At 47.2% G+C, this 12,305-nt stretch overlaps 1 protein-coding gene across 1 annotated transcript in view; it reads left to right on the top strand.

The window, feature by feature from the left end:
* The window catches only part of GLG1 (golgi glycoprotein 1), a 658,311-nt gene that overhangs the window by 589,137 nt on the left and 56,869 nt on the right, over positions 1-12,305 (top strand). Inside the window, exon 23 of the mRNA XM_085637427.1 lies at positions 12,052-12,159. Coding sequence (XP_085493553.1) covers positions 12,052-12,159 — 108 coding nt within the window. The remainder of the gene's footprint in view (positions 1-12,051; positions 12,160-12,305) is intronic.

The raw sequence follows: 12,305 nt of genomic DNA, 5'->3' as shown, positions 1-12,305 counted from the left end.
TTCTGCGACATCTAGGGTTAAGGCTATCCCTTTTAGGGCCCTAGAATTTTTTGGCACCTGTGTCGGTATCTTGTATGGCTCTGCGTTCCTGGGCGGAAGGCTATGTACAAGAACTGACGTCAGCGCCCGAGGGCGGCGTCTAAGTACTCCGACGTCATTCTGGCGCACGACGCCAACGACGGACGTGTTGCCTGCAGACGACGCCTAGCGACGCGCAAGGGGTATTGCTGACGAAAAATCTTCCGGATCCAGTCTGACGCTTTGGGATATTCTAAGGTGAGGAATCTAACTAACTAATGTTTCTTACAGATACATCGTTACCGAAGGTAAGTAACTTGTTCAACTGGAGTGGCAGTTTATTCCAGAACAAAGAAGCTAGAAATGAGAAGGATCTACCTCCATTGATAGCGGTACGAATTCTGGGAGATACAAGAGCTGTGTTACTGGATCTCAAAGTTCTGCCAGGGAGATACCAGTTTAGCTTTTAAGTCCAGAAACCCGGACCTTTTACATACATGTTCTTATGTGTCAAACAAAGAATCTTGAATTGAATACGCTTTCTTACAGGCAACCAATGCAAAAGTTTCAAGCTGGGAGCCGATGAAGATCTGGGTGGAAGATTAAGTACCAACCTAGCTGCAGTATTCTGCACGACCTGTAGTCTTGACAAAAGATTCTAATTTATGGCTGCAAGCAAGGCATTGCCATAATCCATATGGCTAACAATTAGTCCTTGTAATAAAGGCCTTCTTGCCTCGTCGGAATCCATTTAAAGACTTTACGCAAGTTGCGCATGACACCAAAACAAGTGCTCACTGTCTTTATTTATATGGTCTTTCATGGACAGTTTATTGTCCATTTGAAAACCGAGATTGCGCACAGTTGACGTTGGAGTAGGACAAGGGCCAAGGTTAGAAGGCCACCAATCATAGGACCAAGACTCTTGAGCCCTACCATAGAGCACTATCTCAGTCTTTCCTCCGTTTAGCTGCAGGGGATTTGCACACATCCAATTATCAATGTGAGACATACAATTCTTAAAACGGAGCCTAGTTTCAGTTGGGTCAGGACCAATTGTGATCAGAATCTGAGTGTCGTCAGCATACGATACGACATCTAAGCCATAGGATCTAATCACTTCAGCCAAAGGGGTCACATAGAGATTAAAAAGAGTCTGACCCAAAATAGAACCATGGGGCACTCCCATCTTGACTGATCTACTACAAGAAATGGTGTCTCCTACCTGAACGATCGTGGTACGATCAGTAAGATAATTTTTAAGCCACTGCAGACCTTTTCCCCTGACACCAATCTCCCACAGTCGACGTTCAAGAATGCTGTGGGAGATGGTGTCAAATGCTGCTGATAAATCCAATAAAACGAGAATGGAATACTGACCTCTATCCAGAGCCCATCATATGTTATCTGTCACTTCCAACAGAGCTATTTCCGTACTATGGGCTGCCCTAAAACCAGTCTGTGAGGGGTCAAGCAGTCCATAGCTATCCAGATGGTCAACAAGCTGTTTATTAACCAGAAACTCCAGCATCTTACCAAAGTGAGGGAGCAACGATATTGGGCGATAGTTGGAGAGAATTTTAGGGTCTGCAGTGTTTTTTTTTTTTAATATAGGCCTAACTCTGGCAGTTTTCCATATTCTAGGAACTTATGACCTTAACAGTGACTCATTAAATAAGTCAGTAAGACTGTCCAATAAAGCAGGAGCCAAGATTGGAAGAATTCTAGCCGGTAAAGGATCAGTAGGAGAGCCAGATTTAATTTTCATGATGGCATTTGTCACTTCTTCCGAACTACAGTGAGTAAATTCATCCATGATGTGAGGAGAATCAAAGGTGGTTGAGGAAGTATTCCCCAAAACATCAACAGTGTTTTGGGGGGGAAAGGATTTGTGGATAGCTGCGATCTTATCAAAAAATTTAGACAGAGAATCTATCCACCCCTGGGAAATTGAGGTTTGCAACTGAGCGGCTGGAGTAGAGAATTCTTTTAAGATTTGGTAAAGCTCTTTGTTAGAATTGGCTGCCTTCTCAATACGATTTAGCAGAAATTATTTTTTTGCCTGTGATTTTTTCCATATATTTATGGTGAGCATCTTTGTATATTATACAGTCATTAGAATTTTTAGTTTTCCTCCATTTCCGCTCTGCCGCCCTACAAGAGAACTTCGTTGACCTTAACTGATCAGTAAACCATGGAGCTGCTCGAGTTTCAACTCTGACTTTAGTAAGAGGGGCAATTGTATCCTACGCCTTAGTTATTGTCTTTTCTATAAAAAAAACTGCTCTTTGATCAATAGTATCCTGTGGGCTAGGTTGAGTCACGCTAACGTGGGAGGAAAAGATGGGTAAAGTAACTTTGCTCCAGGATCTTCGCCAGAGTAATTTCTTCCTAGAAACTGAATTAACAGTATGGTCAAAAATAACGAATTTTAATAGGCTATGATCCGACCATAGTAATGGCTGTGGGGGCTCAACCTTAACCTTGTTAGAATTAGTAAACAACAAGTCAAGCGTATGACCAGCCGTATGTGTTGGCCCAGACACCAGTTGCACTAGTTCCAGAGTGCTAGTACTAGAAATTAGCTGTTCCGTATCAAATTCAAGTGATAGTTCCGCATTGTAATTAAAATCCCCCAACAGGAGAAAGTAATCAGAAGCTAGTACATGTGGAGCAATTGTCTCCAACAGCTTATGCGGAAAATCATGTTCGAGGCATATGAGCTGCAGATTATACACTGTGCATAGATCGCCATCTGGTGTTGGGCCCGGATGTTTGCAGTTTGTTTTTCTTCTTGGACAGTCTTTGGAAGTCACGAGTTCGGTGACTCCTCCTTCGGTCCGTACTGCGCATGGGCTTCGGCTCCATCCTCGGATTGTTTTTTTCCGCCATCGGGCTCGGATGGAATACTTCGTGCTCCGGCTTCGAACCTTTCCAGTTCGACCTTTGACGAAAAATCCTCGTCCATCGAGATCCTTTAGACTAAATCGACTTCTTCATCTCTCTCTTCGGCACTTCTACGATTCCAGGCATCGGCAGCGGCCTTCGGGCCTATCTCGACTCCGGTCTCGGCCGATGGAAAGGACTCCCTTCAAGAAGTGCCCAAAATGTGGGTCTAAATTTCCCCACACTGACCTCCATCAGGTGTGCAACCTCTGCCTCTCTCCCGAACACGAGGCCCGAGACTGCCCCGCCTGCAAGTCTTTTCGTTCGAAAAAGACTATTCGGGATCGACGAGCTCGACGCACCATGGCGCATCTTCGGAGAAGACACCGGATCTTCGGGACAGCAGCACACCGAGCTGGAGGACGTCGTCGTCAGCGCTTCCGAGGCCGACGACTCTGACGTGGAGGAGATCACACCGGCGCAAAGGGTCATGAGTACTCTACCCCCTCCCGCGCCCATACCGAAAGACTCCGTTTACCCCTTCGCCTCCGGGCCTAGGGAAAACCAAGCATACTGCTTCCATCACCCCACCTTCGGGCCCGGTGAAAAAGCATCACAAGTCTCCTGGCGGCTCGGGCCCGAGCCAGCCTCCTAGCGGCGCCGAAAAACATTCTTCGGCACCGAAGAAAACAAGCTCTGTTCCGAAGCCATCGGTGTCGAAACCTGGCCTCTCGGTGCCGACCAAACACAAATCCCTCGGCACCGACGCTTCCGTGTGGAAGCCTGCCTCGGCGCCGACCAAAAAATCGGATATCCCGAGAAAGCACGGCGCGGTTAAACCGACGAAGCCTTCGGTTCCGAAAACATCGGCACCGATGGAGGAATCTGTGCCGGAGGAGCTTTTCACACCGGATTCTCTTCAAAAGACTTTAACAAAGGATCCAAGGACTGGACATTTAATTTTGTCTTCCAAGAAAAGACTTTTGGACAAGCCAACTCCTCCTCCACCACCAAAACGGAAGGACTCTGCCACATCCCCTTTAGAGTACCCTCCCCACCTCCTCCACCCCCTCCATCTCCTCCACCCCCTCCATCTCCTCCACCCCCTCCATCTCCTCCACCCCCTCCATCTCCTCCACCCCCTCCATCTCCTCCGCCCCCACCTTCTCCACCCTTGCCTCATCGGTCTCCAACCCCGTCTCCAGACCCTGATGACCATGGAGATCCATTCTATGATCCCACAGATGCCCCGCAGTACCCCACTCCTCCGGGAACACCTGACCCATGGGAGGATTATCACAATCCCGATGTCCCAGATGTGCCTCAGGATGATCTCTATCCATCCAGGCCGTCTCCACCAGAGGACTCCCTGGGGTTCCACCACCTCTTACAACGGGCGGCACATTATCATGGGGCGGAGTTACACAGTGATCCAGTTGAGGAAGACTTTCTGCTTGACACATTTGACATAGCAGATAAATCCACCGCTATATTACCCATGCTTAAAGGGGTGACCACGCATGCCACAGAGGTTTTCAAAGACCCCGTCATAGCTAGGGTCTTAAACCCCAGAATAGAAAAGAAGTACAAGGCAGCACCCACGGATCCTGTCTATATTAAAGGACCTGCGCCTCTAGACTCATTAGTGGTTTCCACAGCTAGGAAGCGCTCCAACTCTGTCATCTGGTGAGGCTCCACCACCTGATAAGGAGTCCAAGCTCTTAGATGCGTCAGGCAAACGCACTGCCTCGCAAGCTGCCAATATGTGGCGCATTGCCAACACGCAGGCGCTGCTGGCGAGGTACGATAGAGCGCACTATGATGAGCTGGAGGCTCTCATGCAACATCTCCCAGAGAAATATAAGAATAAGGCTCATGAACTGATACAAGAGGGAAAGATTATTACCAACACCTCTATTAAATGTGCACTTGACGCAGCAGACACGGCGTCCAGGGCTATAAACACCAGTGTTCGGCTTCGCCGTCACGCCTGGCTCAGGATCTCAGGCTTTAAACCAGAGGTCCAAGCATCTATATTAAACCACCCTTTTGACCAACAATACTTATTTGGCCCAAAAGTAGACGAAGCCCTGGAAAAAATGAAGAAGGATACAGATACGGCGAAGTCTATGGGAGCCCTGCGATCACAAACCCCTAGACGCTCCTTTCGCCGTTCCTCCTTTCGAGGCTCTGGCAGAGGTTACTCTTCCGATAACGCCTCCACGTCCTACAAGTCCCCTCCTCAGAATACCTTCTCAAAGGGCTACCAAAGAGGTGGATATCGAGGAAACAATAATAAAGGCAGGGGCAAAACCAACACCGCCCGTTCTGCCACACCGTCCACACAATGACTTTCCCCCGCTCCCCGCAGACCATTCCACTCCGGTTGGGGGCAGACTACAAGACTTCCTTCAAACCTGGGAGGCCATAACATCAGACAAATGGGTGACCCAAATTATTCGGTCAGTGTACTGTCTCGAACTAACTTCTACCCCCCCAAATATTCCACCCAGACACCGTGCGATGTCACAAGAACATACCACACTTCTGAAACAAGAGGTACTCTCCCTCCTGCAAAAACACGCGATAGAGCAGGTACCCGTCGATCAGCAAAATCTAGGGGTCTACTCTCTGTACTTTCTCATACCGAAGAAAGACGAGACCCTACGGCCATTCTAGACCTCCGGCCTCTAAATGCATACATCCATTCAGACCATTTTCATATGGTAACTCTTCAACAAGTTCTCCCACTCCTCCGTCAGGGGGACTTTCTCACTACACTGGACCTGAAAGACGCATACTTTCATATTCCAATACACCCTCCCCACAGAAAGTACCTCCGATTTGTGGTGGACGGCCAACATTATCAGTTCAAGGTTCTCCCCTTCGGGGTCACAACCGCACCACGGGTGTTTACCAAATGCCTGGCAGTAGTGGCAGCACACCTCCGAAGACAAAACATTCACGTCTTCCCCTACCTGGACGACTGGCTCATAAAAGGCGCTTCCTACCACCAGTGTGTACAAAATACAGACACTACCATACAACTACTTCACCAGCTAGGCTTTACGGTTAATCACCAAAAGTCCCACTTGATACCGTCTCACACAAAGCAATACCTCGGTGCCACTATAGACACCTCAAAAGCTATAGCCTATCCCAACTCAGCCAGGATCGCAAGCATGCAAGCCCTGCGCCAAAAGTTCCTTCTTCAGCACTCTCTCCCAGCAAGTGTGTCCATGAAACTAATAGGGATGATGGCGTCTTGCATTTTCATAGTGCCACATGCAAGACTTCACATACATCCACTCCAAGAGTGCCTAGCACGCCAGTGGAACCAGGCCCAGGGTCAGCTGACGGATCTGGTGTTGGTGGACGGCCGCACTCATCGATCTCTGCAGTGGTGGAACACCACAAACCTTTCCAAAGGGGTGACCGTTCCTGGACCCGGTTCCTCAGGTGATTCGAACAACGGACGCATCGCTCTCCGGCTGGGGAGCGCATCTATTACACCTCACAGTGCAAGGTCTATGGACGCCACAACAAAGGTTACTCCACATCAACCATCTGGAGTTATTGGCGATCTTTCTAGCCCTGAAATCGTTTCAGAAACAAATTTCAGCCAAAGCAGTCCTAATTCGCACAGACAATATGACTGCAATGTATTATATTCAAAAACAGGGGGAGACACACTCTCCCCAGCTCTCCCGCTTAGCGCAGAGCATATGGAGATGGGCAATTCCACAAATCTTTCTCCTGGCACAACACGTCCCAGGCATACAAAACACCATGGCAGATCTGCTCAGCAGACAAACGCAGCAAATGCACGAATGGGAACTGCATCCACAAGTTCTTCACCCATTCTTCCACAAGTGGGGGCATCCTCAGATAGACCTCTTCGCCACCCACGAAAACAAAAAATGCCCAAGCTTCGCCGCCAGATACCCACACCCATTGTCAAAGGCAATGCGATATGGATGAACTGGTCAGGCAAATTTGCATACGCCTTTCCACCTCTCCCACTAATTCCATTAGTGGTAAGGAAGCTACAACAGCACTCCCTCACACTCATTCTGGTAGCTCCAACATGGGCCAGGCAACCGTGGTACACCACACTACTACAGCTCTCAGTGGTACCACACCAAAAGCTGCACCTGTCCCCATGCCTCCTAACCCAGAACCATGGAGAAATCAGGCACCCGGACCCAGCTCAGCTCAACCTAGCGATCTGGCTCCTGAAATCTTAGAATTTGGATACCTTAACCTTCCCCCTGATTGCATGAACATCATCATGGAAGCCAGACGTCCTACCACTAGTGCATGCTATGCCGCAAAGTGGAAGAGATTTGTCGTTTACTGCCGTAACAATACAATTGACCCCTTAGATGCATCCATACAGCACATCATATGCTATCTGCTCCATCTTCAAAGGTGTAACCTGGCATATTCATCTATACGTTTACACCTAGCAGCAATTGCTGCTTACCTACAAAACAGACAGCATTTATCACTGTTCAGAGTGCCTGCTATTAAAGCCTTTATGGAAGGTCTTAAAAGAGTAATTCCACCCAGGGCACCACCCTCACCTGTATGGAATCTAAACGTAATTCTTACAAGGCTAATGGGTCCGCCTTTCGAACCAATGCATAAATGTGAGCTACAGTTCCTCACTTGGGAAACAGCTTTCCTCGTAGCTATCACTTCCCTTAAAAGGGTTAGCGAGATACAAGCGTTTACTATACAAGAACCCTTTTTGCAAGTACATCACAGCAAGGTGATACTTCGCACAAATACAAAATTTCTGCCCAAGGTCATTTCCCCCTTCCATCTTAATCAATCGGTGGAATTACCGTTTTTTTTCTCGCAACCTCAATCTGTTGCGGAAAGGGCTCTACATACACTTGACGTTAAAAGGGCCTTACTGTACTACATACAAAGAACGCAACCTTTCAGAAAGACTAAACAGTTGTTCATCTCCTTCTCTCCACCGCATAAAGGCAACCCCATTTCAAAATCAGGGATAGCTAGGTGGATTGTAAAGTGTATACAAATTTGCTATCACAAAGCAAAACGAACATTATCTGTTCCACCTAAAGCCCACTCTACAAGAAAGATAGGGGCTTCTATGGCTTTTCTAGGGAACATACCCTTAGATGACCTCTGCAAGGCAGCCACATGGTCAACACCGCACACCTTCACAAAACATTACTGTGTAGACGTGCACTCCAAACAGCAAGCTAGTGTGGGCCAGGCTGTACTAAAGACACTGTTTCAAACTACTGCAACGGATACCGGTGGTCACCGCTAGGGTTGGGTACTGCTATATAATCTATGCATAGTGTATAATCTGCAGCTCATATGCCTCGAACGGAATATGCTACTTACCAGTATGCATCTGTTCTTGGCATGTAGAGCTGCAGATCTATTCACGCCCACCCGCCTCCCCGGCTACCTGTATCCGTTCCAGGCTATCTTATTTAGATACAACACACATGGGTTTCTTCACTATTATCACTTCGCTCCATCTTTTCCCTGCTGGCGAAAAACAATCTGAGGATGGAGCCGAAGCCCATGCGCAGTACGGACCGAAGGAGTCACCGAACTCGTGACTTCCAAAGACTGTCCAAGAAGAAAAACAAACTGCAAACATCCGGGCCCAACACCAGATGGAGATCTATGCACAGTGTATAGATCTGCAGCTCTACATGCCAAGAACAGATGCATACTGGTAAGTAGCATATTCCTTTTAGAGCCAGGGGGTCTATATACTAAAGCTCCTCGCCAAGTTCCACCTAACAGACCCTCAATTTTAAAAACGCACATTTCCATTAGATTAGTACAGATAATTTCTAAAGAGATAATATTCACATCCGAGGTAGTAGCTATGAGCAGGCCGCCACCCCTGTTCAATTCCCTATCAACTCTTGTTATGGTATATTATGGGGGAAAAGCAATGACAACATCAGGGGAAGCATACTTATGCAACCACGTTTCCGTAATAAAACTAATGTCAGGTTGTTCTGAGTCAATAAGACTCCATATTTCCACAGCATGTTTGGGAATAGAGCGAGCATTAAAATAAAGTGCTTTTGGTGATTTGTAGGTTTTAGGAAGATTGGTGGTGCGTGTTTCGCAAGGGGTGACTAATGTTTCAGGGCCCAAACTCCTTTGAACACCATTTGATATGATGGCCGCTGGTATTTCTAGATATTTACAAAGTGGATGATCAAGATCTCTCAGCTCCTGACTAGAGTATTTAATCAAAGTCATTTTTGGGACTTACAAATGTCCAAAAATGAATCAAACCGAAATCGTGGCAACAGGCGGCGGTCAGGCGCAGACGGGCTTGCCTTTGGCGCGCCGCTGCGCGCGTCCGCTGCCAACCCCGCCTTATATGGGAGAGCAAAAAGAAAACAACTAGAATGCCACCGGCAGTTCCTTTCAGCAAGCCGGAAGCTGGAAGTGAGGATTAGCGCCTTATCGTCCCTCCGCACAATCGGCACTTGCCGTGGCGGACCGGGGACACGGGCGACTACAATGAGGTGAGTGCAACACAAATTGCGATATATTAAAATAAGAAGAGCGGCACAGTTAAAATTTAAACGAAGTGACAAGCACTACTAAAAACAAATTCTAAGTCCCAATCGTTTCTAATGCCCCAAAAGTACAAGCCCCAGTCACATTACTTTCCACAGTTCGTGTGTAAAGATAGAGCGGTCTGCACTGACAGTGTCCACCGTCAGCTAGAGGGGTGGCTGACATATGCCATGGCAGTGTAGGTGATGGCATGGCACACAGGGATGTGTGCCATGTCGACTTTGTTTTGTCTTGCACCCAGACACCCAGACTGCAAAGGCTGTGTGTGTGTGTGTGTGTGTGTGTAAGGGTACAGGGCCTCTAAGGGTGGCACAATGAGTGCTGCAGCCCTTAGAGGCTTTCCCTGATCACAAGGCCCTGGGTACCTAGGGTACCATTTACCAGGGGCTGACATGTGGCCAGGGTTTGCCAATTTGAGTTTGGTGTTTTTTAGGGAAGGAACATAGGCCCTGGGCACCTGATTGGCAGGAGTCCAGAGCACACTCAGTGCATTCAGCAATTCAGCAAAAGGTGGGGGCATACCATGCAAGAAAGATGGCACTTTATCACAGAGTGAGAAAGTCTATCCCCGGCATCTGCAGGCACCACAACTAAGCTGACAGATCTGCTGCTTCTGACCTACCACTGACTCCGAAAGGCTTAGTAACACAGGTGCCAAGGCTTGTTGACTCTGTCCTCCAGAGATCTTAAGGGTACAAGTAGCCCCAGCCTCTTACCTGCCAAGATCTTCGTCCTTAACACATCCTCTGCACCGTAGGCTGCATCTTTGGTGAGCTGCTCGAGGACCTCTTGTGACTCCTGTGCCTTCAGCCTTTGGGTCCTCATAAGGGTCTTCTTTGGCTTCAGTGGGCTCCCCTGCTTGCTTGCGTCTGCTCTGACTCACCAGCACTTTGTGAGTCCCCTGGACCTTGCTGATCCCAATGCTACACCTTTTTTGTTTGCCACGTCTGTTGCTGCCAAGGCATTTTGGTGCTCCCTGTGGACACCCAACCCCTGGATCATGACTACTGGCGTGGAACAGCTTGTGAATGGCTCCTGGTTTCCACAACGTCCCTGGTCAGATGCAGCAACAAGATCACAGTAATCACTCCTGCATCTTCCGTCATCTGTGGTCATTGGTCTTCTGGGCCTCCTGGTCACTTGAGTGTCATTGACTGTCCCCCCTGCTTGCAGGTACTCTTCTTCAAGAATCCATCCTTGGATTCCACCGTACTTTCACCTTCTCCAGCGGCGTCTTTGCCAAAGTCCTACATTGTGGTCTACAGCGTTTGCCGACATCACTTTGCACCTATGCACCCGGCTTCCCTGGTGTAGGTATCCTGGTTCTTGGGGTATCCACGGGTGGAGGGACTCTCCAACCTTTCATCTTCCACAGGGTTTCTTCAGGGTCCAGTTGTGAGGATCCTTCTTCAAAACTGCAACTGGAACTTTCCCATTGAGTGCGTGGCTGTGTTTCCACTCTGCACACCGCCTCTGTGGGGTTCTGTGGATACTTACCTCTGGTGGTTCCTTGTGTCCCCAGCTCTTCTGAGTCTTCTGGTCGAAGTCCCAACTTTAGTCGCAGTTCCCATTGCACTTCTTTGGAATATGGTTTGGTCTCCCACTGGAGACCACTGTATTTGTGCCTACTTAGCTGTTTTACATTTGAAATATTGTATGTGTTGATATCTCTGGGTAGGAGATGCACCATTGTGTTAGTGAGTGTGTTTAAAAAAAAATAGATCTATTTTTATAACTAAACTGTGTAGTTCTTTTTCTTTTAACCTACACTATATGATTAGTTCTGGTAAAAGTAGCTGCTTTGCACTCCTTCTGGACTCGCCAGAAGGCTGCTCTCCACAGCTACCATTTAGAGAGCTTTCTAAGGTTGTCTAAGACCACTAAAATCACCAAAAGTGTTGTTTGGATTAGTGCAAGGTGCTTCACTTAAATAAGCGTGCACCATATACGAAGCCCCTTACAGAATCTCTCCCTGTGTTCTTAAAAGAATTATTTATGATCCTGCCAATGGCAACCAGTAATTTCCTGACAGATGTGAAGGCAGTATGGTAAGCTCCACAAGTATCACAATAGCTCTTAATGCAGTATTTCCTGTCAGGCGAAGGGTGAGTATATGCTAGAATCATGACCCTTTACAAAGGCAAAAATGTAGACTGGTTTAGTATTCTAAAGCATTGGGTTGTTCAATGTGTTTGTTTTCTAATTTAGTTTTCAACAGAGTAAATGAATGACTTGGACACATGCTTTAGTTTCTCTTTTGTCTCATGCAAGCGGGGATGATGCCAACTTATCCTACACCTTGGCTGGATTGCACATGATTTAACTTTATTACAAAGTTATTTATAAACTTGTATTTATTTTAGAGGCAAAGTGTCACCCTGTACTTTGAAAAAAATCTTAGTTGTAGTCTTTGGGTCTGCAGAAAATTGTCAACCACATCAAGGCTAAACCACACATCATGTCGGATGAAGTATTTTGAAATTTAATTTTGTTCAGCTTCCTTCTTGCAGTACAGGAACATGATCCCAATTTATGATTTTGTTTTTATAGATTACTAAACTTTGCTCAGAAGAGGCTGCAGCACAAGAGCAGACTGGTCAGGTGGAGGAGTGTCTTAAAATGAACCTACTAAAAGTTAAAACGGAGCTTTGTAGAAAGGTACCATTTGTTATGTCATGTTGAATTTGACGGTTTCACTTCACATTCATAATACATTATTTCATCCATCGTTCTACTTTTAGATTAGACTTCTCTTCCTACGTTTTTAGAGTATTTTGTTTAGAAGCATTCCTGGAGAGACAAAA

This window comes from Triturus cristatus, chromosome 12 (assembly GCF_964204655.1).
Source record: "Triturus cristatus chromosome 12, aTriCri1.1, whole genome shotgun sequence".
Classification (NCBI taxonomy): Eukaryota; Metazoa; Chordata; class Amphibia; order Caudata; family Salamandridae; genus Triturus; species Triturus cristatus.
The sequence above is the reverse complement of the archived record's forward strand: the minus strand, read 5'-3'. Positions and strand labels throughout refer to the sequence as shown.